This window comes from Synchiropus splendidus, chromosome 3, assembly GCF_027744825.2.
Source record: "Synchiropus splendidus isolate RoL2022-P1 chromosome 3, RoL_Sspl_1.0, whole genome shotgun sequence".
Lineage (NCBI taxonomy): Eukaryota > Metazoa > Chordata > Actinopteri > Syngnathiformes > Callionymidae > Synchiropus > Synchiropus splendidus.
In genome coordinates, this window is record NC_071336.1 from 11,350,609 (window position 1) to 11,375,604 (window position 24,996).

A 24,996-nucleotide genomic window follows, 5' to 3' on the forward strand; every position below is an offset into this window, starting at 1 on the left:
ATGCGGCGCGAGGGCTCTCACTGTTCTGCGGCCTCAACACATCTGCTCGTCTTCATCGGAGGGATATCGGTGCCATTTCTTAGGGAAATTCATGGAGTAAAATGAAGACCAGTGGCATCAAATAAAAAAAAAATAAAATTATTAATCGTGCAAAATATGCGCAATAAATGGACACAAAGTAAAACGTGAGCCGAATCAGAAATGAGTCCGTGAGGCACAGAATAATTATCCCGCATTACCCTCTGCTGGTCAATGTGGCCATTACACATCATAATCGTTGCTCAACACAGGCCAAAGCATTTCTATTGTATTCCTTATGTATGTAAATGTTGCAAGTTCTTGGCCTATAAGACTAGAATCTCCAAGCGAACGCGATGATCCACCGGACATTTCGTCAAACTATGACCAACAAACACGAGTAAATGCCTTCCCCAAGCAGTTGATTTTAATCCTATGTAACGAACAAAATATGTGTGTCGTCAAAACTGATTTCCTCACAGTGAATACGAAAGGCAAAATACGAACGAACTACTTCCTGAGTGCGCGCATTGCTGCCAGTGATTACGGTAAATGGTCAGACAAACAATAGCCCCGACCCAGTCCTGACTCGCAACAGTGACGTCAGCGCGCAGTGGCGGTACGGTGACGATTGGCTATTGGGTGAACGCACACTAAACTGAATTACACAGTAAAAACAACTACAGGAACCACCGAACCGGCACTTTTGGACCCTCGTCGAGACATTTTTTTCTGGTGAGAAACACTCGACACCTTTATTTTCTCCCACACGTTCCTACATGTAGAAACTCCGAGCCGCTTCCACCATGCAGGAAGTTTCTTTTGTCCTTTTCAGTCAACAACAACAAGCCCGTCCGAGTCGCTTCAGTCGGCCTATTTAAACCGAGACAAGGCGTGACCGAATCCGAACTTGATCCGTAATGATGTGTCGCATGTTGTTGCACATTTTTGTGTGATTCTTGTTGCTTGTATCCTTTGGCCGCTCGATTTATCGACAGTTGGGTGTGTTACAGCACAATCCAGCGACCACTGAGCCTGAGTAAGTAGCATGCGTGTGTTGTGCAACTGAGATAAGATTCGAATCATCTCGCTGTTAATTCGTCGTAAATCACTGCGATTAATGCTGTTTCAGTCATATTAAGCAAGAAGAGTTGTTGTTTTTTTGCGTTGTTTTGCTGACGTGTCGTTGGCTTTGAATGACCACCTCGATTTGTATCTAAGAAAAGCAAAACTAAGTCTAGTGAGCATTATAGTAAAGTGCATTATACGGAAATTATGAAAACTGTTATTTATAGAGAGTGTGTATTTATCAACGTATTAGAAGAACGTCAGTACATGCGTACTCCGTAAATTAGCGTTAAACTACTTGGAAAAACATGGATGTCTCCTAAAAACTCATTTTCAAACTGGAGAGAGAGAGAGAGAGAGAATTCTTAAAAGCCTGTGGGAAACACCAGCTCATTTCCCTTATTTCACCCCAAATAAATAATTAACAGATACATCATGAATCTGCTTGGAAGTAATCACGATTGATTTCCTCAGATGTCCCGATGGCTGCAAAATTCTCCATCTCCGACAGTGACTCTGAGACCTCTGAGGTAGTAGAAGAGGGCGATAAGAAGCAGTCACATGTCAGACCAGACCAGCTCCTTCCTGGAGACCTCACTTTTCCTGAGCACAGGACGGCAGGTAAGTAGCATCAGTGGCTTATGGGTCACTGTTACTATATATAGGACACATATTTAGGTACTTCGATATGTACTCTGGTATCCAGATAGTGCACACATTGCATTCCCGAACATCCGAGCAGCAAGCGTCAACACAGAAACAATGTACACAGTGACTACTGTAGATATAGTTGGGGGTTTTGTCTGTTTTCTTTTTGCTTTGTTAACTTGTTGTTGTTTTTGTACTCCTATGAAGGTCGCATCCGCGTAAACTCAGAATCCCATGCCTCCTCGCTCTCCAGAGATGAGGAGCTCCAGGGTCGTGGGGAGGAAGAGGCTGGTACACCCACTGAAGGCGCAGGATTTCGAGGCCGCTCAAAATCGGCACCACCTGCTTTCTGGGCAGCTAAGAAGTACGGCCGACAGCTGCGAAGGATGAGTGACGAGTTTGACAGCCTGCTGGACAAAGGGGTAAGTGACCGATGAAGACCATTAATAGGCTGAGAGCGTTTCGCCCATCGTCACCCATTCGTCTTTGAAACGTTATTAAAAGCCTTTGGACATGATTGTGACTCATTTAAATATGTGGCAAGCATATGTAATATGATGTCAAAAGGTTGATGAGTATGAAAAACGGGTAATAAATTACAGCTGTGGTAAACTTTAATGTTTAATGTACTTCTGGATTTTCAAAACTACAAACAAATGCCAATGAAAAATAAAAACAATTTTGTTCTGTGTTTAAGTTGTCAAAAAAAACATGGTAATTTAATCTGGAACATAACCACATTCAACAAGAGATGTCTTCCTGCAGGAAATGAAGCGGGTGAAAAGCGGTGCATCATCTCGACCCATCCATCACTCAAAGACCTGGTGGAGTTATCTGTTTAGTCACCAGGAAACGGAGGGAGAGAATAATCTCCATGACAACCACACTCATCGTAACGAGTAACAGTTTTGTGGGGCCAAAAGTTTTGCAAAAAAGGGGGGGCCAGATTAAAGTGTTGCATTAAAGAACATGAAAAGCTCACAGAAACTGTGGTGATGAAAAGATTCGCATGTGATGTTTGTGTTGGTTATAATCTCAATTTTTGTTGTTGAAATCTAAAGTACAATAGGTTTACATTTGCTTCTCCCTGTCAACAGAGATTAAACTATGCTTAGAATATGATATATTAAAATATGTATGGACATATTCACATGACGTATAAGATCAAAACTCACTTTTCTAGCACAAAAACATATACTTGTGAATACTTGACTCTTCAGGGAAAAATCAATGAACCACTCATCTGTTAAGCCTATTTTTCGGCTCCTGATCTGCTCATGAACCACTGTCAACTTCCTACTTTAAAAGCAGAACAATCTTGTACCAGACAATCACTGACAACACAAAGGTAAAAAGTGAAAGAAAACTTTATGAAACACAAACAAGCACAAACTCAGATTAACTTTATCTTTTTAAACCTTCAATAAACAGAAGAAAATATTATAAACCTGGAGTTTTTATCTGTAAATACTCTTTATCGGATGGATGAAGGAGAGGGAGGAAAGTGGGGTGGGCTTACACTGGTTTTTATTTGATAAAGTGAAGTTGAAATGCAATAGGCACTGAACAATCTGTCATGTGGTCTTGAACAACAAAAGTTGTGTAAAGTTTGTAGCCGTCGGTTTTTCGCAACTGTTTTATAACCTTTTATACAATCAATATTCACTGTATTATTTTATGGTGTTAATTAGGCATTGAAGCAAATGCTGATGATAGAAATGGAATATGACAAAATACCTAAGTAATCGCTTTGCCGCAGGACACTGTCTTAAGCTTATTGCATGGTTTAGGGATCAAACCTGTTGGTTTACCGTTGTGCTCAGAAGTGCCGCCTATACAATCGCAAATCTCTTTTTCATTTATCGACTTTTACTTAATAGAAGAGCATCTCAGTTTTGAGTGTGGTTTGTTAACTTCATAAAAATAAGACAATTCAGATGAAGACAATCTGTCAAAGATTAGACAGTGAATCAGAACCACCCACCTTAAATGGCTGCAATATTTATTTATTTTCACTAAGGTTTTTTTTTATTTCCCCTCAATATTTGATTTTGTGTAAGAACTTTGACTCCAGGTGGGAGTGAATCATTTTGGACGATTTACTGATGCTATCCAGTGACATGATGTAATCCAGCATCAATGTGCAGTACACTTGCAAGTGCAGCGCCTTAAACTGTCAAGATGATCACACTACATAGAACTCAGAAACTGGCAACAGTCCACCAGTCAACTGATCCAATATACCTGCAACAAAACTTACTTGAAAAGAAGTGTGCTTGAGACAGACTGTGCAGCGGAATTGTAATACCTTCATCTTTTGTAATGATTTTTGTACATTTTCTCAATGACTGTGAAACTTTTGGTTGTTCTGAATAAAAATATATTTGAATCACCGTGTCATTTGCTAGAGGATGGTGCAACATGCATGGCGAAAAAGGGGGGTTAAACAGTGTTTTTTCTGTAAATGAGGGCAAATTATGCTGCAATCCAAGTCTTTGTTGTTTGGAAAAAACATCAGGACACTACGTTGTGACCACAGTTCAACACCAATCTCATGTATTTATACGTGTCTTTGAATTTAGTATAATTGAGGTCAAAATAGTCATCCAAGTCCAATGTTCATAACAAATGATTATGCTATGTTACGTTTATGGTTTCATTCGTCTCAGCGATTCAAACCCAACTGTACTGTAATCCTGGTTGGGTCTTACCTGAGTCCTGTCTAGAGGTTCTATTTTCTACTTAGTGCCTGTTCCTATAAATTAAACACATATGTTTCTTCCCACACCCCAAAGACATGTTCACTATGTTCATTGAACTCTCTAAAATTGTCCCTAGGTGTGTGTGACCTGTGATGGACTGGCGACCTGTGCAGCGTATATTCCTGCCTCTTGTCCAATGACTGCTGGGATAAGCTCCAGCACTCCCTGAACAGGACTAAGCAGTGGTTAACTGACGATGTATGGATGGATGTAGAGGACTTTAACAGTCACTGATGCACTGGCTCATAGATATGATGAGGCCAAAGAGCAAGAGCACAGAGTTATAAATTAGCATAACTCTTTGAGGCTCATTTCTATAATCAGAATGGAAAACTTTCAAGTAGGTCAAAGCCTGCTGTAAGACCCCCAGTACTTTACTGGGGCGTGTGCAAAGCACTGACTGACAATGAAAACATTCTCAATATTTTGCAACAATTCTGAAGCTCTTCTTAACTTTTGCTGTGAGGCTCACGGCTCCTCGTCTCATACAGTATAATTCATTAAAATGAGTATATCTTTGGTCTGGTTGTCTCCTCATCTTTTCCCTGATACTGGAAAGCAGAACTTTCATAACACCTAGCCTGCCTCTCGTGCTGTGTAGCTATATACATTAGCTATGCATTGCCAAAGAGAAGTTCATGATTAATTGTTCAGTTGCAAGAAACAACTGTCATACTTTAAAGAGGCATTTTCCCATATTAAGTGAAAAAAAAACATTTTGAGAATGAGGACAAAAGAGCTAGTAATGAAATAGTTTTATTGAATTTACTTCAGTGGATTTCAACATTCATCATTTCACTTTAATTTCAAAGCGTTACTTAGCAGAGCGTTCATTATGATCAAAGAAGATATAATACTGGTGACAGTATCATTGGCAATTTACCGTTATAAATAGTGGGGAATAACATTTAAACAGCACACTTAAAAATGTGCCCATTGCTGACTGACTGAAGGGTGAGCAAGGAGGGTCATGTTTGTAAGCAGGCATTTTCAGACCACCCCGGAGGGGTCCCAGCAGACTCTCTGTCCACAGTCTAAAGCTGACAGCCGATCCATGTCAGTGTCATCCAGAGTGAAGTCAAAGATGGCAGCGTTTTCCTTGATTCTGTCTGGGTTCGAGGACTTGGGGAGGACTGGGACTCCCTGCTGAACAGCCCATCGCAGCAGGACCTGCAGCAGGACCACACATGTCAATTGTGATTCATTTCTGTGGAGAATGTTTGGTGGCGTTTGTCTCACCTGAGCAGATGTTCGTCCATATTTGGTCGCAATCTCTGCGACCACAGGGTCAGAGATAAACTCCCCTTTACCCAGAGAGGAATAGGCCTGAAAACACACACCCAGCTCTGCACACACACTCCTGAGCTCCTTCTGGCAGAGTCGAGGGTGGAACTCAACCTGGACATCACACAATCAGTCGACTTTAGTGAGTCAGAAGTGCACAGGCGAACTGAGTGAGCTTATGGAAGGATATGGGTTTCTACCTGCAGCACTGCAGGCCGAACTTTGCAATCCTTCACCAGCTGTCTCATGTGTGTCGGTGTGTAGTTTGAAACGCCAATGTTCTTCAGCTTCCCTTCAGCATACAGCTCCTCCAGAGTGATCCAACTCTGTGCTCTGTTTCCTAGAGGCACATCAGCAATTGTTGCTCACTGTCATGGAACAGCAAATAAAACTGGAAAGGTTATGCTTCTGGTGAATCAGGAGTACCAGTGTTTCGATCATCTTGGACTGGCATTCCTCGTGTGCCAGGCCAGTGAATGAGCAGAAGGTCAATGTAGTCCAGCTGCAGCAGGTCCAGACTGTGCAGGACAGCCTCCCGGGCCTTCTCCCCATGATCTTTGGGATCCAGCTTACTGTGCACACAAAACAGAGCTGTCAAGGACAAACTAAATATCCAAGTCATCTTCTACATCACCAACCTGGTGACAAACACGTCGCCCCGGGTTAAACCATATTTTGGCATCAACTCCCTCAAAGCTTTTCCCAGTTCCGACTCATTCTGGTACACAGCGGCACTATCAAAGGATCTGTAACCACACCCCAAAGCAGCATCGACAGCTGTCAGGACTTCATCTTGACTACGTAGTTTATAGGTGCCCAATCCTAGAATCGGCATCTGCGCTCCTGAATTCAGAAGGACAGTTGGGCCGGCAGTTGGACAGGACATCTTTGTGAGTCTGCACAAGGAAAACAAATGTAAAATTCATATTAGTTTTATTAATGAGCCAGCAGATTCTTTATCAAAGCAGTGATCCAAGTGGTAGACAGACTGGTAGATGACTATTTACCTATGCAGGTTAAAGTCTGGTGGGTTCAGACAGGAATCACAAACCAAATTACATAGCCATATCTGATAAAATTCTGATTTTTCAAATGGCCTACCTATGAAAATGTCCAGTGCATTGTGCACATCACTATAGCCATGTATGTATATGTGTGTATGTATGTATATACACCAACTAAGAGCAGCCAACACCATCCTCCGATGTCATTCTGACTTGGTAAACGCACATGGTACACATGCATATTACGATGGTCCTGGTAATACGTTTCGCAAAATATAAGGTCAACTGCATGGTTCGTTCATTCCTTCCTTGGGCTTTGAATACTTTAACATCATAGAGAAAATGTTAAAGTGCCAAATATGTAAGGATCACGTGTCAAACATTAACGACACAGCTTCTAAACTTTATAATGGACAAGTTTCGTAGTGAAACGGATTATTATATGCACCTAATTCGACTGTAGTTTCATAACACTCACTGTATTCTCCGTTTAAACAAAGCTTTAATCAGATTTATACAGTACTAGCTCTGTTATTTACAAATATCACTGAGTAGCAAAACAAACTTCTCCTTGTTTTAGATGGCACTGGATGCTCCTTACCTTTGAGCTGATGTTTTTGCAGGTTATATAAGAACTGGATCAGATGCAATTTCTATAATGGGAAATTACAGATTCAACTTTCCACCCCTTTCGCAAGCTGGAGAATGACAGTCACGTGACTAAACACAACCGTAGCAGCAGTGCCTTGAATTATTTCTGCTAGAATCCCCCGTACTGACGCTGTCACATTTTTTTTGTTTCGACAACACTCGTCATTACTCTTTCAAATCAAAAATCTGTTTGGAATATTATCCATATAGTAATTAAAAACCATCGTTTTGTGAAGACTACGACTAGCAATGGCGCGAAGTATTCTAACAGAAATAATTTATGGCATATTAATTTACAAAGTGTGCGAGTTGATTTGTCATCGCGGCACCTGTTTCCAGGGCGATGATTGGATAAGGCTCTGTCCAACGAAGGGGAGGTAATAACTCTGAAGCGGGAAACATTGTTTAAGTTATCGACGAGGCCTCATTTCTTCTGAAACTACCACTTCTGTTTTTGAATTGATGAATAACTAAATTAACTTGAACAGTGCTTGAGACAGACAGTGTAGGTTAGCTGCAACACCTTCATCGCTTGTGATGACTTCCGTTTTCTCAATGACTGTGAAACTTATGGTTGTTCTCCAAAAAGAGGTCTGAAGAATGAGGAGGCTTGAACAGTGTATTCCGTGTGTTCTAAATATGGGCACGTCTTGTGTGACCAAAGTGTGGCAAAATTGTATTTGTGTTTGTAACACTTGAAGGTAGGTTTCGTACAGTTGCAGCACAAAAGTGGGTTTAGAAGAGACTCACTGAACACAGTATAGTAAAGAAAAACACTAAGTTAGCAACAGCAAACTGATGTTGCATCCGTCTTCCTGTTTACTTTGTTTATTAGACTGTAAACAAAAAAAAACTTACATAAACCATTTAGAAAAAGAGGTTGGTAACAAATTAATTCAGTTTACAATAAAAGCAACTTATTTCAAAGTGAGATTTGTTGGAGGATATAATCATGATAAAACTGATTTCAGTCAAAACTTAATGTTTGAACTCGGCTTATTAATTCAATTAAATTAGAATGTGCTCATTGCTAATTGACTGCATTAAAGTGAAAATAAAAAGGCAGGCTGAAGCTGAATTGTCATATTTGTAAGCAGGCATTTTCAGACCACCCCGGAGGGGTCCCAGGGGTCTGTCCTCTGTCCACAGTCTAAAGCTGAAAGCCGATCCATGTCAGTGTCATCCAGAGTGAAGTCAAAGATGGCAGCGTTTTCCTTGATTCTGTCTGGGTTCGAGGACTTGGGGAGGACTGGGACTCCCTGCTGAACAGCCCATCGCAGCAGGACCTGCAGCAGGACCACACATGTCAATTGTGATTCATTTCTGTGGAAAATGTTTGGTGGTGTTTGTCTCACCTGAGCAGATGTTCGTCCATATTTGGTCGCAATCTCTGCGACCACAGGGTCAGAGATAAACTCCCCTTTACCCAGAGAGGAATAGGCCTGAAAACACACACCCAGCTCTGCACACACACTCCTGAGCTCCTTCTGGCAGAGTCGAGGGTGGAACTCAACCTGGACATCACACAATCAGTCGACTTTAGTGAGTCAGAAGTGCACAGGCGAACTGAGTGAGCTTATGGAAGGACATGGGTTTCTACCTGCAGCACTGCAGGCCGAACTTTGCAATCCTTCACCAGCTGTCTCATGTGTGTCGGTGTGTAGTTTGAAACGCCAATGTTCTTCAGCTTCCCTTCAGCATACAGCTGCTCCAGAGCGATCCAACTCTGTGCTCTGTTTCCTAGAGGCACATCAGCAATTGTTGCTCACTGTCATGGAACAGCATATAAAACTGTAAACTTATGGTTGTTAAGATCAGCAGTACCAATGTTTCGAGGGTCTTGGACCGGCATTCCTTCAGTGCCAGGCCAGTGAATGAGCAGAAGGTCAATGTAGTCCAGCTGGAGCAGGTCCAGACTGTGCAGGACACCCTCCCGGGCCTTCTCCCCCTGATCTCTGGGATCCAGCTTACTGTGCACACAAAACTGAGCTGTCAAGGACAAACTAAATATCCAAGTCATCTTCTACATCACCAACCTGGTGACAAACACATCACCCCGGGTTAAACCATATTTCGGCATCAACTCCCTCAAAGCTTTTCCCAGTTCCGACTCGTTCTGGTAGATAGCGGCACTATCAAAGGATCTGTAACCACATGCCAAAGCAGCATCGACAGCTGTCAGGACTTCATCTTGACTACGAAGTTCATAGGTGCCCAATCCCAGAATCGGCATCTGCGCTCCTGAATTCAGGAGGACAGTTGGGCCGGATGAGGCTGTCGGACAGGACATCTTTGTGAGTCTGAAGGGGGAGACAAATGTAGATTTATTAGGTATTATTGCGTTAGCAAGTCCCTTATAGAAGTAATTGAAACAGAATGTAAATTGAGAAAAGTAGCATAGTTGAATTTTAAACAACCAAGGAAGTGGAATTATTATCTTGAATGATGCGATCCATTTGTTCTGCGGATGCTCGAAGTCAAGGAAAGTAGGCCAGTGGATTATTATTTACCTCAGCAAAGACTGAGACATACCCAAAGACACAAAGACTGGCTTTTCCTGATTCCTGTCGGTGAAATGTCCAGTGCAGTAATCATCTTTAGCATTGCTTGGGGAATTTTCTATTAAGCCAACCGACAGTATATGGAGATACAATGTAACAGCTTTCAACACCATCTTAAGCAGTCATTCAGACTTGCTGGTACAGATGTACAGTTACAATGCTCAAGCCAAGTCAATGGGACTTAATCTATTGAATAACCATATGCAAAATAAAGAAGTTAAATCTATTACTTAAACTATGTCTTCTACCTTATAGAATATGACCATATAATATGAATCACAAAATGTTAGGTCAGCTATATTGTTCATTTCTTGGTTCGGTTTTGAATAGTTTAACATCGACAAAGAGAGGGTTGAAAGTGGCAAACGTGTAACCAGAAAGTGTGTCAAACATTAACGAAACTGTTTTCAAATCTTACCTTGGATAAGTTAGAAGTAAAAAGAATTGCTATATACGCTTCAATTGGCAGTGGACGAACGACACTCCCATTGATGTCCGTGTAGCCACAGCTATCGCCAGAATTATACAGTACTTAGTATATAATTCGTAATATAAATTGCGTAGTCCGCTGCCACATACACCATGAGATGGTCCTTACCTTTCAGCACAATTTTGTCGGATGTGAGCAGATTTGGAGCAGATGCTATTACAGAAAAGGGAAAAAACTAAATAAACTTTTCACTCTTTTCGCTGATCGATAGTCAGCTGCCTATAACCATTTCTGCTCGAATCCTGGGCACATGTCCTTTCAGGGTCTCCGTACTGCACTGACGAAGTCAGACAGACCCGGATGCTTTTGAAGAATACGTTCGATTGGAAGGTTTAGTTATAAAACAATTACAATACAAAATACATTGTATTTATTTATTTATTTTGCAAAAATAAATTGCGTCTTATTTTTTCACAACGTCTGCGAGTTGGCTTGTCTTAGGCCGGCTTGAAATAATGTTACGTTCTTAATAGGACTTAATGTCATTTCATATTTTTTTTAAATATGCTGTAGTTGAATTGGCGAATGTTACTGTTTTCGAATTTAAGATTCATGGGAAATGTTTTTGTCCTAACTTAAAATGAAGTTGAATAATGCTTGGATAAGAACGTTTTCAGTGATGTGTGCATTTATATGAATCTATCTTAACTGTCATTTACTTACCGTGAAAATAAAAAATACAGTGTTTCCTTTTGTTTTAGTAACGTTTGTTCATACTTTTCAGATTAAGAGACGCCATAGTCAAGAGAAAAAAGGTGAAGTCTGGTCTGTGGTTTATGTCCGACTTGAGGTAAAAGCTAACCAGAACTGTGGGAGTAACTGTAGCTTAACCATGAGTTAAGTCATCTAATTTTGTATTTCCCATCTTTATTGTCTCCAGTTAAACCATGTCGCAGATGTCTTTTGGATTTCCTCACGATGTAACACGGTACTATGAGGCAGGAGGTTTAATATACATGTTCAAGTTCAAAGGTGGAAGCTGCTTGAGGCAAGGAGTTTGTTCAAGTTATTTAATTTGATTTTTGAGATTAAGTTTGCGGGTTCTTTTTCAGTTATTGGGTTGCAACAGCCCTCATTGTGGCTGACATGAATATTTCTGTTTTGGAATTATTGTTGATAAAAAGGGCTATCTGTGCCAACTCACAGTAACAATTGTGTTGAGAAAAATAGCCAACTTAGACTTTAAGAAATTGTCATAGATTGATAAATGCTAATTTAAAGTCAAATTGGAAAGAAAGAAAACAGTGCTGAGAATGCTGACTTTATTAAATATGATTCGGAGAGAACCGCCTGCTTTGCAGTTATTGATTAAAACCGAATGTGCTTGTCTTTTGTTTATATTTGAGGTTCATTTGAGGTATCAGTTCACCCCAGAATCTGTCTGTGTTTTATTTCGACAGAGGACAAATGGAGACCGAGAGTTTTGCCCGAGAATTGGAGGTAATGTATTAATGTGTTGGCACAGATATTCATTATTAATTCAAATACAAATCTTAGTTTTCTTTTCTTAATAAAAAATATGTTTTTTTGTTGTTTCAGGAAATCGTCCGAACTGTTCTTGGAAATCTGCAGAACCTGCAACCGTTTTCTAGCACACACTTTAACATCTTTCCCTGTATCCTAGAAATGGACAGATGGTTGGCTTGATGACATTTTCAGCATCAACAAGAAATAATTCATATTTACTTAAAGTGTAAGATCAGGAGAGGTGGCATGGAGCCTCACAGGTGTCGTGCCACAATGCTCACAACAACCTGAAAGCCTATCCGTTTGTTCTCATTCTGCATCTTGAAGAAAATAAGGCCTATGGTGAGTTAACACAGCAACTGATAGTGTTCAATTCATTGATCGGTTTTTAATCTTATAATATTCCATTTCCTAATTCCTGTTATTTTAAATGTCATTTCAGTGAAGCAAACAGGGCATGAGAGGGGCAGAGTGAGTATTTATTCCAACTTTTAATTTTGAGGGTGGCATGTCGGGTTGTTGACATTTCCTCAATGTAATATTTTCTGTGTAAACACTTGGTAGGTTTCTTTTACATAATGGTTGATGAAGGAAATAGGTTTCTGGTACCTTTTGGTTGAGATTTTTTGGTCTTTTATCATGCCAATTGTTATACATCTAAATGCTTCAAGTAAACCACATATTTGTCTATCGTCAGAAGTCTCGGAAGCCAGTTGGGACAATGAACCGTGTAATTTAGCCTTGGTCATTGTTTTGACACTAATACTGTGGCTAGAATAAAAACTGGCATATGACTTTCTTTTGCCGTGTCTCTGCTAAATAACCACAAATTGACAACTCAGGTTATACTCCAAAAAACTGAAGTGCAAAAATGGTAATCAATGGACTCCTACATTTGTCACAGCACTAATTGTTATTCTTCACCGTGTTACTTCTAGGGTAAAGAAGATGCTGCCGATGCCAGTGAACTGACACGCCATGACAGAATTGGAACACTGGAGGACGCTGTACTTCAGGATATGATGAACGACTCGGTTGTTGAGCGCAGAGATGCAGAAATGGGGTGAGTGAATAAAAACACATTATTGTTTGACATAAAATGCTTTGGCCTTAAGGTGACCACTGAGCAAAAAGAGTGTTCATGCATGTCTGCTTATGTATGAATTGTTAACCTATAGTTTATTGGGAATAGATGACTAAAAGTATCATCTAATTTTAGTCATCGAGTCTAAAAAGGATATTGTGTGACGTTTTTATCAATTCACACCAAGCACTCAGCTTCATTTTGACCTTAAACTGACTCACATACGCAGACTGTTTTTTGCGATCATGAATCAGAGCATGGAAAGCAGGCGCCATCTCAATCACACTGACGGATGATCTGGGTAAATTGTTTTATTACACACTCATTCACTCTCTGACTCGGACATATCCACAAATTGTGTAAACATTCTCATAACAGCATGATGTCTGGCATGATGTGTTTCTTTAGAGTTATTGTTTCATTCACCATATGTCAGGAAACAGCATTTAACACAATCGTCATCGCTGTCCTGTGAAATATGTTGATGTGTGTGAGTGGCTTGATGTGCCTTTCAGATGTGAGGAGTTCATTCTGTCAGATTTGCTGTTCAAACTGGGTCTATCGTGCAGCTCCAGCTTTTCTTTGTACAAGTGCCACATCATAAGGTTGCACCACTGTTTTGCTGTCAGTGTTTTTGTTTCTATTCTGCGCCAAAATCTTGTCAAACAGACAGAAAGACTGCTTTATTAAGCCCTTTTGGAGGTTCCTTCAGAGAAATGGAGGCTCCAAGTCAAATTCCCAAATACCCTCATTAATACAGTGCTGAAAGAATAACTATTAATAAAATAAAATATTGTTTTAATGTACTATGATGATAACACAAAGTCACAAGAAATTCAACAGTGATGATAATGGTAATTACTGAGAATGATTCGGTACTGATTCATGTATCTGATTCATATCACATGGATATGACTAATACCAACAAAGTAAGCATGATGATGTTTCAAAATTGTGCCATATACAGTAATATTATCATATACATCATTCGAACAGTGGCGATCTTGATCTGCTTTTTTGTGAACTATATGTATTTAAATGTGAGCAAAGCAATACTTCTCTACTTGTTGTTTAAAATGTATTAAAACAAACTATACTGTTCACCTGGGATAGAAAGTATATTTTTACATTTTAAAGTCCCTGATGTTTGTATAATATGGGACTTTACAATGAAGGCATGCTGCTCAGAGTTGACTGTCCGTGAGATGAGCCTCACGTTTAGGCACTCATAAATGCATTCACTTTTATCCCACGTGTCTTCATGTTTCTGTGTGTTAAGGCAGAGTTGTGTGCAACCAAATTAATGTTCAATGTGGTGATAATTGATGACATGTTACATGTGATGATAGATGGCGTAATGACACTCCACACACTTCGGAGACTGATGAAAAAAACTCCTCTGACTTGGTAAGTTTCATTCTGATCCAGTTAACTCAACTTAGTAACTGAATTAGAATAATTTAACACACTGATTTACTCTAACACACAACGTTAATGTAATACAAACAGTTGGGCTGTTAGTGAGTGAGTTAGTTTGTTGACAGTGTCACTCTTGACTCATCATAGCGGTACAACTCAGTTGTTTCAGTCAAATAAATGAAATCAATACAAAATGAATCACCAGTCTCTAGGCACGCATTGTTTCCTCCCCTTCGCCATCAGGGCTTGTTGCTGCTTCAGGCTAACATTAGCACAGAGTGTAACAAGTGTGATTGGCTTAATAATAGCATTACATCAGGAAAGTGTGCGTGTTTCTGTGTGTGCTTGAGTTTCATTAGCAACTAAGTCCCAAAATTGCCCTCCCCCGCCCGGCTCTCATCCGATCCACTTGTGAACTCACTTTTTTTTCGGTTTGCCTTTTTTTTCCGCCTGCACGTTTGTTACAAGTGGAAAAAATGATTTAAAGTCATTACCTGGGACCAGAGGGATATTTATTTTCTCAACCCTGAGGAGGAAGTGTCATTACAAGGTTGCAAAGCTCTAAAAAGTATTAACGCTGATCTCGAGGATCGGAATTGCTGACATGGAAACATCCAGAACAATTTCAAGAATAGTTATCTTTTCAGACACAAAACACAAGACGATGGATTTTTGTTGTACCTTGGCCTATATATATATATATATATATATATAAATCTAGAAAAAAGAATCTTGAAAATAGCTAAATAATCTGATGCTATAAACAGTATATGTTCCTCATCACCAAAACCGTCTTATGACTATATCTGTGGTTAAGATGTTATTGCACTGGCCTGTTTTGTGTCGACCACCTTATCTCCTACCAGCAGCTATTGTAGTGCATTCAAAGAAAGAACATGACTCAAACATGACAGGAAAAACTGTGTAGTATATAATATAGAACTTATTATATTGCGTTGTAGTCGTGTATCTAGAGCGGGGATCTCAAACTGATCCAAAAAAGACGCGCACAGGTTTTTTTTTCATCCAATTAAAAGGGCACCTTCTTCACCAATCGTTTGTATATGTTTATGTATATGTTTGTATATGTGTTATGTTGTATATGTGTGTATATTGTGTTGCATATGTGTTTGTATCTGACAGTCTGGTCCGGTGCGACTTGTTTCAACTGACACCTGATTGGTTAACCCATGTGTGCTTGTTTGGTTGGAACAAGATCCTGTACATTCTGCGGTCCTTTGAGGACCTATTTGAGACCCCTGGACTAGACTATGTTAGTTGTAAGTTATGCCATTATTATTGCACGTAAAGCAGATATGTTAAGTACCTGTACCTGTACCTTAAGTAAGCTGTACTTCGGTATAACTGAGGTGCGATGTGCAGCGGAGTTGAAAGACATGCTCCTAATGAAACCAAAGTCTGTGATCTTTAAATAAATGTTGAACTGAAAGTGATATAAAAATTTTATTACACTTCTACGCCATGTTGTTTTGTTATAAAGATATATCAGCTCTCTGCTGCATAGTTTCTCACAAAAGTGCCCAAGAAGTGCATTCAGGAAGTGCACATGGCATGTGCACAGAACAGAAGCACATCATCTGGGAAAGTCAAAAATATATGCGTTATGAATCCCGTCATTTACAACAACAGTTGAAACTCTTAAGAGTAAACTCTTAAAAGAGCAAAGAAAAGGGTTTAACACCAAGCACTGTGTTGTTTTTGGATTTGTTTTTTTTTTATTCTGTGTTCTGTCATCTTCAGGTTACAGAAGAGGACTCCATGTCGGAAAACAACCAGACACCGGCGTTCGGATGTATTCCAGAAGAAGCAGTGGATTCATCTGAGGAAGAGGAGATAGAAGAAGACCAAAACCACGAAGGACCAGGATTTTGGAATCGTCTTCTCCAGTGAGTAGACTGAAGGTCCAGATGTGTGTTCCTGTGTGACCTACATCTCATGCCAGACAGAGTCTGACCTGTTCTGACAAAAACCTATGCAGCAAAAGTTCAGAGTGAAAGTGCTTGTCAAAGATTAGAACTGATTGGGGAACTCCAGTTTATATTAACAGAAATCTCCCCATCAATAATAAGACGAGTCACAATCTGACAACCGAGTCGACAGGCACATCACAAGTCTAGTGAGCCAAAAGCAATCCGTCAGATCAGACTCAGTGGCAGGGAGGCTGCCGCTGACATGCACTGAAGAATAAATGAGCGTCAGGCACGGTCAACTAAACATCCCACAGTCAGACATCCAAACCAGAAAATCCAAAACCTTAAAGGTCATCTCACCAGTTTTATGCTTTAATTGGTTTCATTAACCTCTGAGGTCACCCCGTCCATATATGTGCCGAATACATTTTTGTCTTTCTAGACACATTTAGAGACCCAAGACTCACGCAGCAACTGCTGAATGCAAAACAGACCAGGATAGAACATTGTGTTCAAGTTTTGACAGTGAATCTAGTGTACATGCAATATGTACAATAAAGTATCCAGCGTCATATGACATGGGAATCTGACATGTATTAGTTATAATGGAATTATTATTGATAACAATGTTTAGTTATTACTCCTGCTAAGTAATCCCTATCTCAAAACTCAAGGAGCTTGGGAGCTTGGAATATTTTTTTTACCTTTGAACGAACCTAGTCTCTTTCACAACTGTGCTTTATCTTTTCTCTGTGGATCTTGTATTGTGTTTTGACTCTAACAACAGTGATCTGATCTCTCGCTGTTTATCCATTTATCAACAAGCTTTAAACACACAGAAAGCTGTGTCATTATTGTGATTTGTCTCCTTGCAGGAACATCTTTCCTTTCTCCCTTTTCCAGAGAGACACCTGAAAGTCTTCCACTGCTCCAGTCAGGGTTTGTTAGTTTGTCGGCAGGTTTTTCAGTGAGCAAGTTCAAACTTTTAATCTGCTGCTAAAATATTTGGCTACATCAGGCCAGTTTGTTCTGTATTTATTGAAAACCTACTGTTGTGCTGTTTCATTAAAGTTCAAGAGTGCCTCCCTGTTTCATGTGAGCTTCAATAATTTATCTGCAGTTCTTGTTTTGGTGAGTACAATAATATTGACAATAATAGTTACTTTAAACCAACGTTTAAACCAAGTAAATCTGCTTGTATGAAACTGTCCAAAGTCAAAGCACAAAGTTGCTCATATAAAAAAAGTCATTTTAAAAGCCTAAGGGAGATGATGAGGTTTTCCTCTCTGGTGTATTGAACCCTATTCAAAGTGATTTCATGTGGTGTGGAAATATAATATATACAGACATACATACAGACAGCTTGACACTTAAGTAACAGCACGGTAGCGCTGTTTATGTGATTTAACGAAAGTTATTTTAAGTCAACATAAATGCCCCAAAGCATTATACTTCAGACCTGAAAGCACCAAATGTACTTGGTAGTCATAGTTTATGTGCTGACATAAACATCTCTCTGGTTCCTGTGGACTTGATTCATCAGGTTATTGTAGTCAACTTTGTGTGTGCGGCGTGTGTTGTGTGTGCACTTCCTCAGGGTGTGGAAACTCCACTTTCCTCCTGTCAATCTTCATTAGCTAAGTGTTCAACCTAGGTGTCTCTGTGTACTTGTGTATTTGTTGATACAAGTTTGAATGGTAATGGGATTGTAAGTCGGTGTATAAGGATAACTATGAGTGTCTTGCTATCCGTGTGCATGAGTGTGTGTTTAAGTGGGTCAACCGAGCTAAAACATCATCTTAGAAACAGGAAAACTTTGTCTAATCCTTTCCTTATATTGTCAAAGTGCCTAAAATAACACACACACACATCATTTACCTTACACACATAATGTCCTGTCACACTCAATAACACACTTACTCACACACACACACTGATACATGGCACTACACACGCACAAGCCCCGACACAATGAGACACAATCCTTTATATTTAAATCCACTCACGTCATGCATTTGCAATTAAAGAGTCCAACACACACACACACACACAATGATTAGAGAAGGAAGTAAAGACATTGACAATAGGGGTTTTCTAGACGCCAGCGTCTCCATGGCAGCAGAGAGCGACGGGCCACTGAGACGTACAAACATCGGTCACCCTGTTGAGTCACAGTGGGGAAGTGTGTGCGTGCGCGTGCGTGTAATGAGCTTCATTCACTTTTAATTCTCTCCACAGATGGATGCTTGATCAGCCCTGCGCTCTCTCTCACTGTTTGGCAGGAAACCAGGTGAAACACACACACGCTCTGCCCTTCAAGTGACTATCATCTCGCTAATAGTTTTTTGTATGTGTAGGTGGCCCTTCACATGGTGATGTCACACATTCCGTTTTCCATTGACATAACAAGATGGTGAATGTTAGGGGTAAAGGGGCCATACCATGATAATTGTGTTTTTCCAAGGGCCTGTGTGTGTTTCTTGCAATCGCTCAACCATACTCTCACTAATGTCTCTTAATAGCTAGATCATTGTTTTGGAGCAATTTTTTTCTGTATATGAGCTTCATCTTTTTTTTCCAGATGAAGACAGTATCTACTTTATGTATAACTCACTCATCCTTGTAATAACAACACCAGCCAGCAGACGTTTGTTAGTAGTTAGTCGTAAGTGGTAAGAAGAACATGTTCTTGTCAAAAATGTATCGTGGATTAGCTTTATTTTTCACAATGGAACGTGGTCTGTAGCCCCCAAAATAATAGAGAGACTATTGTATTTCACAGAACCATGTCTCTTCAGCGTCCCATTGAGAGGTTAATTGTCAACCTCTATATTCTCTGTATATTCATGGCAGCAGTAGTGTGGGAGGCCGTCTTTTCACAGACGATGAAGAGCATGAGAATAATAATAATAATAATAATTTTGAACCTTTATTTGAAGCATCTCCTTCACATTTCAAGCTCAGGTGGGACGTGTAAAAGGTCTGGCCAGACTCGGCACCCAGGGTTTGGGTTTGACACAAGTCGTGCAGGTGTGGAGAGACAGATTTTTGTGGAAAATAGATGATGTCATAGAGAAGATACTGGTAGGGCCACGTTTAATCTCCTCTTCCACTGTTGGTGCGTGAAATGTCACTGACTCCACTTTTGTTAGACAAGACCAGATCTAGTTTAGTTCACAGATATTATATTCTCAATAAGATCAAAGTCCAGCTCCTTTACAACAAATGGAAGAATGTGAGTGACTTTACCTTTTCAGGTGAAGAGGCGCTGGTTTCATCAGAGGTGGCCCGTGACCACCGTCTTCTGTTGTGTAACTGGAGTCAGTGTGAGCGGATGCTGGAGTTTTGGACGACAGTTGTGTGAATTATTCTGAATTGTGATGATGATTCCTCCTATTTCTGTCTATGACAGCTTCTCAGGGAAGATGAGGAAACACTATTTTAAAACCTCTGTTTGGTGTCCACAGAGTGAGGTGATGTTCTTCCTGCCTTAACATGCTGGTAAAACCCCTGTTACATATTCCAGAGCTGTCACATTCACTTACTGTTTGTCATGACGAGAACAGTTTGTGATTATATTTCTAAAACTTGTCAATTTATGAAAGACTTGGAGATTGAAGTGTCAGGCATGTACGTGCAAACTCAGTTGGGCGAAATGTCAGTAAGGTGTTGGACAGTTGTATTTCTAGTAGCAGACTATTTCATGTGCTTGTGGACTCACACTTAGACAGGACTTTTACATTTATATAGCTTGCTGATGCACTATGCATTTGTGTTGTGACTTTTACCCTCAGTCTCTCCTCACACTGATCTTTATAACGCATTACTCTGTATCAGAGAAGTTTTGTCAGTGAGTTCCTTCGTTCCAGTGTGTGTTGTCTCAGTGCAGTTCATGCAAATGGTTGACAGAAGTTCCCTCTTCTTCTATGATACATTAGATCTAATCTGTTATAGTCTTTGTAGTATTACCATGAGTACTATTCCTGGAATTTTACTAGTGATGCACGGCTGAATAGAGAAAAAAAAATCAGCGTACTGTAGTTTAACAGTGTTGTATGATAGAATGCATTTTTCAAACACCGCGGAGGCGAAGGATGCTCTGCGAGACCACTGACGAAATTCTGGCAACCTATTCCACAATTCTTGGAGGCAGCATTGTAGAAACCTGGCAACACAATCCTCCACTTCAGAGATGGCAGGCCAACTCACTGCACGGTTCAGCAGCAGTCTAACACGAGTCAAAATTATTTTGACATTCCATCCCATGCCTCACACATTTCCTCTTTATTTGACAATTTCATTGTCGTCCACAGCAAGCGTGGTAATGCATTGGTGCAACGTGTGATCCGAAGTCTGCATACAGTGTTGAACTTTTTGGATATTTTAAAGTGTTGAAGAACGAGAATATAATTGAATTTTGTTGAGTATTCAACCAAACTCCAAAGTATGTATATGTTTTGTTTGAAGAACTAATGTAAATGAAAATCTTTGTTAAGCTGATTTTTTAAATATATATTGTCACACATTTGATATTCGTATTGTTCTGTATTCAGCCAACTGTTTTAAATTTGCTTCGGCTTTGGCCACACATTTTCATTTTCGCCGGACCCTTACTCCTTTCTACATCACCAACAGTGTCAGGTTGAGTCAGCACGCTTGCGCTTATGAACAGGGCTTTTGGGTGAGAGAAGTACTCTCATACTCCCACACCTCTGCACAGGTGTGACAGTAACACCGAGGGTTTTACCAATTGTCCAGACAAGTAAAGTTTTTGATCTGATGTGTAGTAAGTGCCGTTTCCATGTGCTCGTCTATAGTGAAACATACTAAAGTCTGAACCATTTGATGCGTGTACTTAGTTAAACTTCAACACTGTCTGATCTAACATCATATTATTTCCGTTCACCGGACAATGGGGTGTATTTGAATATCAGAGTCCAAAAAAATGGAAGCTTTTGTCTGCCACTGTTGCATTAATGCCTCTTTAAGCAGTACAAAGCCACGTGACTTTTAAATCTCACTTCCACCTTCTGCTCAACTTTAAATGAGCCATCCCAGTGAGTGAGAGCAGAGCAATGTTTTAATCTGAACGGCGATTAGTTAGCCGTCGTGCTGGAGGTCTGTCCTGCGACGGCCCCACTGAGTCTGAATGGCATGAAACAAGAGCTTCAATAAAATGGATGACGGATACTTCTGGAATTTAAAGTATCATAAGTAAAGTTTGGGTCTGGTTGGGATCCAGCTGCTGTTGGTTCAATCTCTTTACAAGACATTGTTAGCTCCTCAAACTCCAGCGTTCAGTACTCGATGAGCTTCACAGAACCACAACCATCCCCACTATGTCCAACACATTAAAAAACAATACATTTAAATCTGGATGTGCTGATTCAGCAAGTTCCTTGTTATTTTAATCATACGCAGACAAAGTGCCAAAACCAAAACAATCTATAACAGACATAATTTGTACTCAAGCAAATGCAAAAATATTTGAAATTAATTTTTATGCTCATCTGTCAAACACAGTCCAGGTTTTCGACTAATGACAGCATTTCTTCAGCTGATCCACTTTCAGGATTTAGACAGCAGACTACAGTGTTTGAGGAAATACCAGTGGCACTGGGGTTTTAGTTCAGTTGAACACCAATGAGCTCGACTGTGTTTTACTACCATAAACCTGCCATTTTTTCTTAGTTATTTGAAACATTTATGTTATTTGAAAAAAGTATGCCTGGGTCGTGGTCTGGTATGGTGGTCCTAACTACGGCTACGGTAACACTGTCTATTTGAAAGTAACCTGAGGCGAGTTAGTTTTTATTAGCTAGTTTGTGTAAAATCTTAGTTATCTGCTGCAATATTCAACCGAAAAGATAGTGGGAAGTGTGAAAAGGCAAGCTAAACAGAAGGTGGCTGTGAAAATGGAGAAGGACTATGATGTGAATAGGAAAGTGCACGGGAGGAGGCGACTAAGACCGAGCAGGGTTAGCTACAAGAGCATGTTGGATAAGAGCTAGGCTGTGGTGCTTCTTTAAGAAATCAATAGGAATCGGCTGGCAAGCAAGTGGAAGGCCGCGGAGATCGCTAGACAAAGATAGACAGATAGGACATAAAGGACTGAATGCTAGTTTAAACAACGCATGCAGTACAAAGAACTGAGCTATACAGGAAGACAGTGGAAAAAAGTGAAAGATCACCTGAACATGAATGTAGCAACTAAATCAATTGTACTGACATGTAAGCAACAGAAAAAAACAAAACACGCAAATGTGCAACACGACTGTTTTTCAATCCTCTCCTATTCAATCTCTCACGCGTTAGACAAAATGATGATAATAGTACATGTAATGTCCCAGAAGCAATGTAGTGTAATGAAAATACGGTATATGTCAATGGAGAAACATTGAAGTTCAAGCTCCCTACCGACACACTAGTCTTTCCCTCCTATTCTCCTACTGGTCGATGGCAATGCAGGACCCAACTCCACTCCCAGCTCCTCCTGAGACATCTTCTGACCTCACTGTTCATCCCACTTTTATCAGGTGATGTCCCTGTGCTCTGCGTTGTTGTACTCACCTGTCATGTTCTGGTTTCGTCACACAACACGTTCATTGGATTAAATGGTCCCGCATCTGTTCAATTGTAAAACATGTCCTCTTACTTCTGATCCAGCAGAGCGGCATCTGAAGCCTTCCCAGCAAATAGTAATGTGTGAGTAAATGCCTAATAGCTTTGCTGCCAGTTCGAACCCAAACATACTTTGAGTCACTCGTGGTGAGAGCCAACTATTCCTTCTTGGTATGAAAGTATCCCCCATTTAAATCACCCAAAATGTGGCAACACATTTTCCGTGAAGGAATATGTCACCCATCCGTTCCTCCTCAAGGTCGCTCCTTCCTGCAGCCTCCTGTCGCGGAATCTTTTCTGCAGTAATGTAAGGATGTTGAACTCAGTCACATACGGAGGCAAAATTTGATGGTCAAATATGCTCTCACTGCCCAGGTCAGTGGGCGCTGAGTGGGACACCTGGTCTGCAGAGATCAAACCGAGAAGAAGGAGTCCTCATAGCTGTGAGTGAAGCACCGTTCTTGTTCAACGGCAGAGAGAGAACGCTGTGATTTTATCGCTATTGATCAGCGCAATCACCACAGCCATCTTGGATTTCGCTTACGCTAGTTTTATCTGACTGGTGGTCACTAGATGGTTTTTGCATCAGATCAGGAAGAAGAGAGTTTCTCTGCTGCCTCCATGGCTCCAACTCCAGACGTAGCAAAGCTGCGATTGACAAGTCGGACAAACATGCTGGCCAGTCTTGGTTCCAGGCCGCTTGTTAAGGATCATCAATATGGAAAATGAATGCATGCTCTTGTATATTTGACTATTCCCATTTGTATCTCCTCATTATTCTGCGGAGCCAGTGCTTTTTCGGGTCTCTCCAGCGACTCCACATGAGCCGTTTTGTTGCTGCAGCACTCCCCAGGTCTGAGGTTTGGCCACTTGGTCAAACAACTAAAACATATGAGGAAGACGTCGTCGGATACTTGAACCCTACTAAGACTATTAACAGCACGGTGGAAGCGGTACTGACGTCCTGGCGTCGCCTGCCATCAATATGCCCTCCACGTGCCACACACACACCAGCAGCACCATCAGCTGAGCCGCAGTGACCCGACCCTGCCCTTCCTCTCGCAGCCACAGATGGAAAAAGCAGCTTCTCCAACCCGACGCACTTTATTAGAGCAGTTGTATCAAGTTGAGGCCTTGCACATTAGTTTCTATGTGATTTCATGTCCGTGTGTGTGCGCGCATGTGTGTGTGTGGAAAAGCCATCTAGTTTTCCTCTCTGTCACAGCAGCCCCCCAAAGGTTTCAACAGTGAGTTGGGGAGGGCACAAAGATGGTGACACACTCCAGCAGAGGGTTTCTGTCATGGTGTTCTCAGGTTCTCTCACACACTCAGACTCACACACGCTGTGACTGTGGGTGTGTCCGTGGCTATAAGAGGCACCGAGACTTACCTGAGTGACTGCAGGCTGAGACCATACGCACGCACCTGAACCTGCTCCTGCTCCTACAGGTGAGTCTCGCTCCACCCTCAACATGAAGAAATCTGCTCTTTTCCAGTGCATGACTCTTCTGTCCTCAGTCGTCTCCGACTTGTTTGAAATGTTTGATCAAAATTAGGATCCAATCTGCTGGGATTTATATTGAGTTCTTCTGTTGGACGAACACCTGATTAGTGATGACTGAGTGGGGCTTTCTTTTTCAATTGTACATTTTCTGTATGAATCTCCTGATGAATGTTATGAAGAGAAATTCATTCTGCATCATTTTGGATGACCATCTTCCAGCCTATAAAGAGGGTTTTGAACAAAAACAATTACATTTTTCTCTTACTGTATGAAGTCACAGTCACCAAGAAAACAGAAATTAAAGTGTTTTCTGATGAAATTTAAAGAAACTCAATTGTGTTTATTCCCTAATATCCTTTAAAATTTGTAATTTAACCAGTTTTAAGGGGGAGAAATCTCCTCATTTCTCACACCCTGTCAGATTAAACACCTTCAGGCTTGGAAACACTTGAAGAGAATAACCAGAGGACACACACATACACAC

General features: G+C 40.6%; 4 protein-coding genes across 9 annotated transcripts; 2 read left to right on the forward strand and 2 right to left on the reverse strand.

Moving 5' to 3' along the window:
- Positions 1-608: 608 nt before the first annotated feature.
- On the forward strand, positions 609-4,123 carry badb (BCL2 associated agonist of cell death b). Of its 2 annotated transcripts, none has more exons than XM_053859971.1 (4): positions 609-753; positions 1,561-1,707; positions 1,942-2,156; positions 2,500-4,123. In XM_053859971.1, the coding sequence occupies exons 2-4, from the start codon at positions 1,569-1,571 to the stop codon at positions 2,635-2,637; spliced, it is 492 nt and encodes a 163-aa protein (XP_053715946.1). In that variant the 5' UTR covers positions 609-753; positions 1,561-1,568; the 3' UTR covers positions 2,638-4,123. The 2 variants fall into 2 exon arrangements, with proteins under 2 accessions (XP_053715946.1, XP_053715945.1); XM_053859970.1 differs by lacking the exon at positions 609-753 and adding an exon at positions 771-1,057.
- Positions 4,124-5,265: 1,142 nt separating this feature from the next.
- Positions 5,266-7,509, reverse strand: LOC128756212 (glyoxal reductase-like). Its single transcript, XM_053860535.1, has 6 exons — positions 7,386-7,509; positions 6,419-6,676; positions 6,207-6,352; positions 5,981-6,120; positions 5,736-5,894; positions 5,266-5,666 (listed from the first exon to the last, which is right to left on the reverse strand). The coding sequence occupies exons 2-6, from the start codon at positions 6,664-6,666 to the stop codon at positions 5,487-5,489; spliced, it is 873 nt and encodes a 290-aa protein (XP_053716510.1). The 5' UTR covers positions 6,667-6,676; positions 7,386-7,509; the 3' UTR covers positions 5,266-5,486.
- A 707-nt stretch (positions 7,510-8,216) lies between these two features.
- Positions 8,217-10,750, reverse strand: LOC128755901 (glyoxal reductase-like). 2 transcript variants are annotated; one of them, XM_053860006.1, is made up of 7 exons: positions 10,595-10,750; positions 10,415-10,505; positions 9,472-9,735; positions 9,260-9,405; positions 9,036-9,175; positions 8,791-8,949; positions 8,217-8,721 (listed from the first exon to the last, which is right to left on the reverse strand). In XM_053860006.1, exons 3-7 carry the CDS (start codon positions 9,723-9,725, stop codon positions 8,539-8,541), a joined length of 882 nt encoding a protein of 293 aa, XP_053715981.1. In that variant the 5' UTR covers positions 9,726-9,735; positions 10,415-10,505; positions 10,595-10,750; the 3' UTR covers positions 8,217-8,538. The 2 variants fall into 2 exon arrangements, with proteins under 2 accessions (XP_053715981.1, XP_053715980.1); XM_053860005.1 differs by lacking the exon at positions 10,415-10,505.
- On the forward strand, positions 10,723-19,019 carry LOC128755902 (membrane-anchored junction protein). Of its 4 annotated transcripts, none has more exons than XM_053860009.1 (13): positions 10,730-10,816; positions 11,211-11,276; positions 11,367-11,414; positions 11,887-11,926; positions 12,026-12,101; positions 12,185-12,295; positions 12,396-12,424; positions 12,892-13,016; positions 14,387-14,444; positions 16,218-16,363; positions 17,263-17,518; positions 18,626-18,677; positions 18,745-19,019. In XM_053860009.1, exons 3-11 carry the CDS (start codon positions 11,374-11,376, stop codon positions 17,300-17,302), a joined length of 666 nt encoding a protein of 221 aa, XP_053715984.1. In that variant the 5' UTR covers positions 10,730-10,816; positions 11,211-11,276; positions 11,367-11,373; the 3' UTR covers positions 17,303-17,518; positions 18,626-18,677; positions 18,745-19,019. The 4 variants fall into 4 exon arrangements, with proteins under 4 accessions (XP_053715985.1, XP_053715984.1, XP_053715982.1 ...); XM_053860007.1 differs by having other exon boundaries at positions 11,367-11,474; positions 18,745-19,018; XM_053860008.1 differs by having other exon boundaries at positions 10,797-10,816; positions 11,211-11,241; positions 11,367-11,474.
- The last annotated feature ends 5,977 nt before the right edge of the window (positions 19,020-24,996 follow it).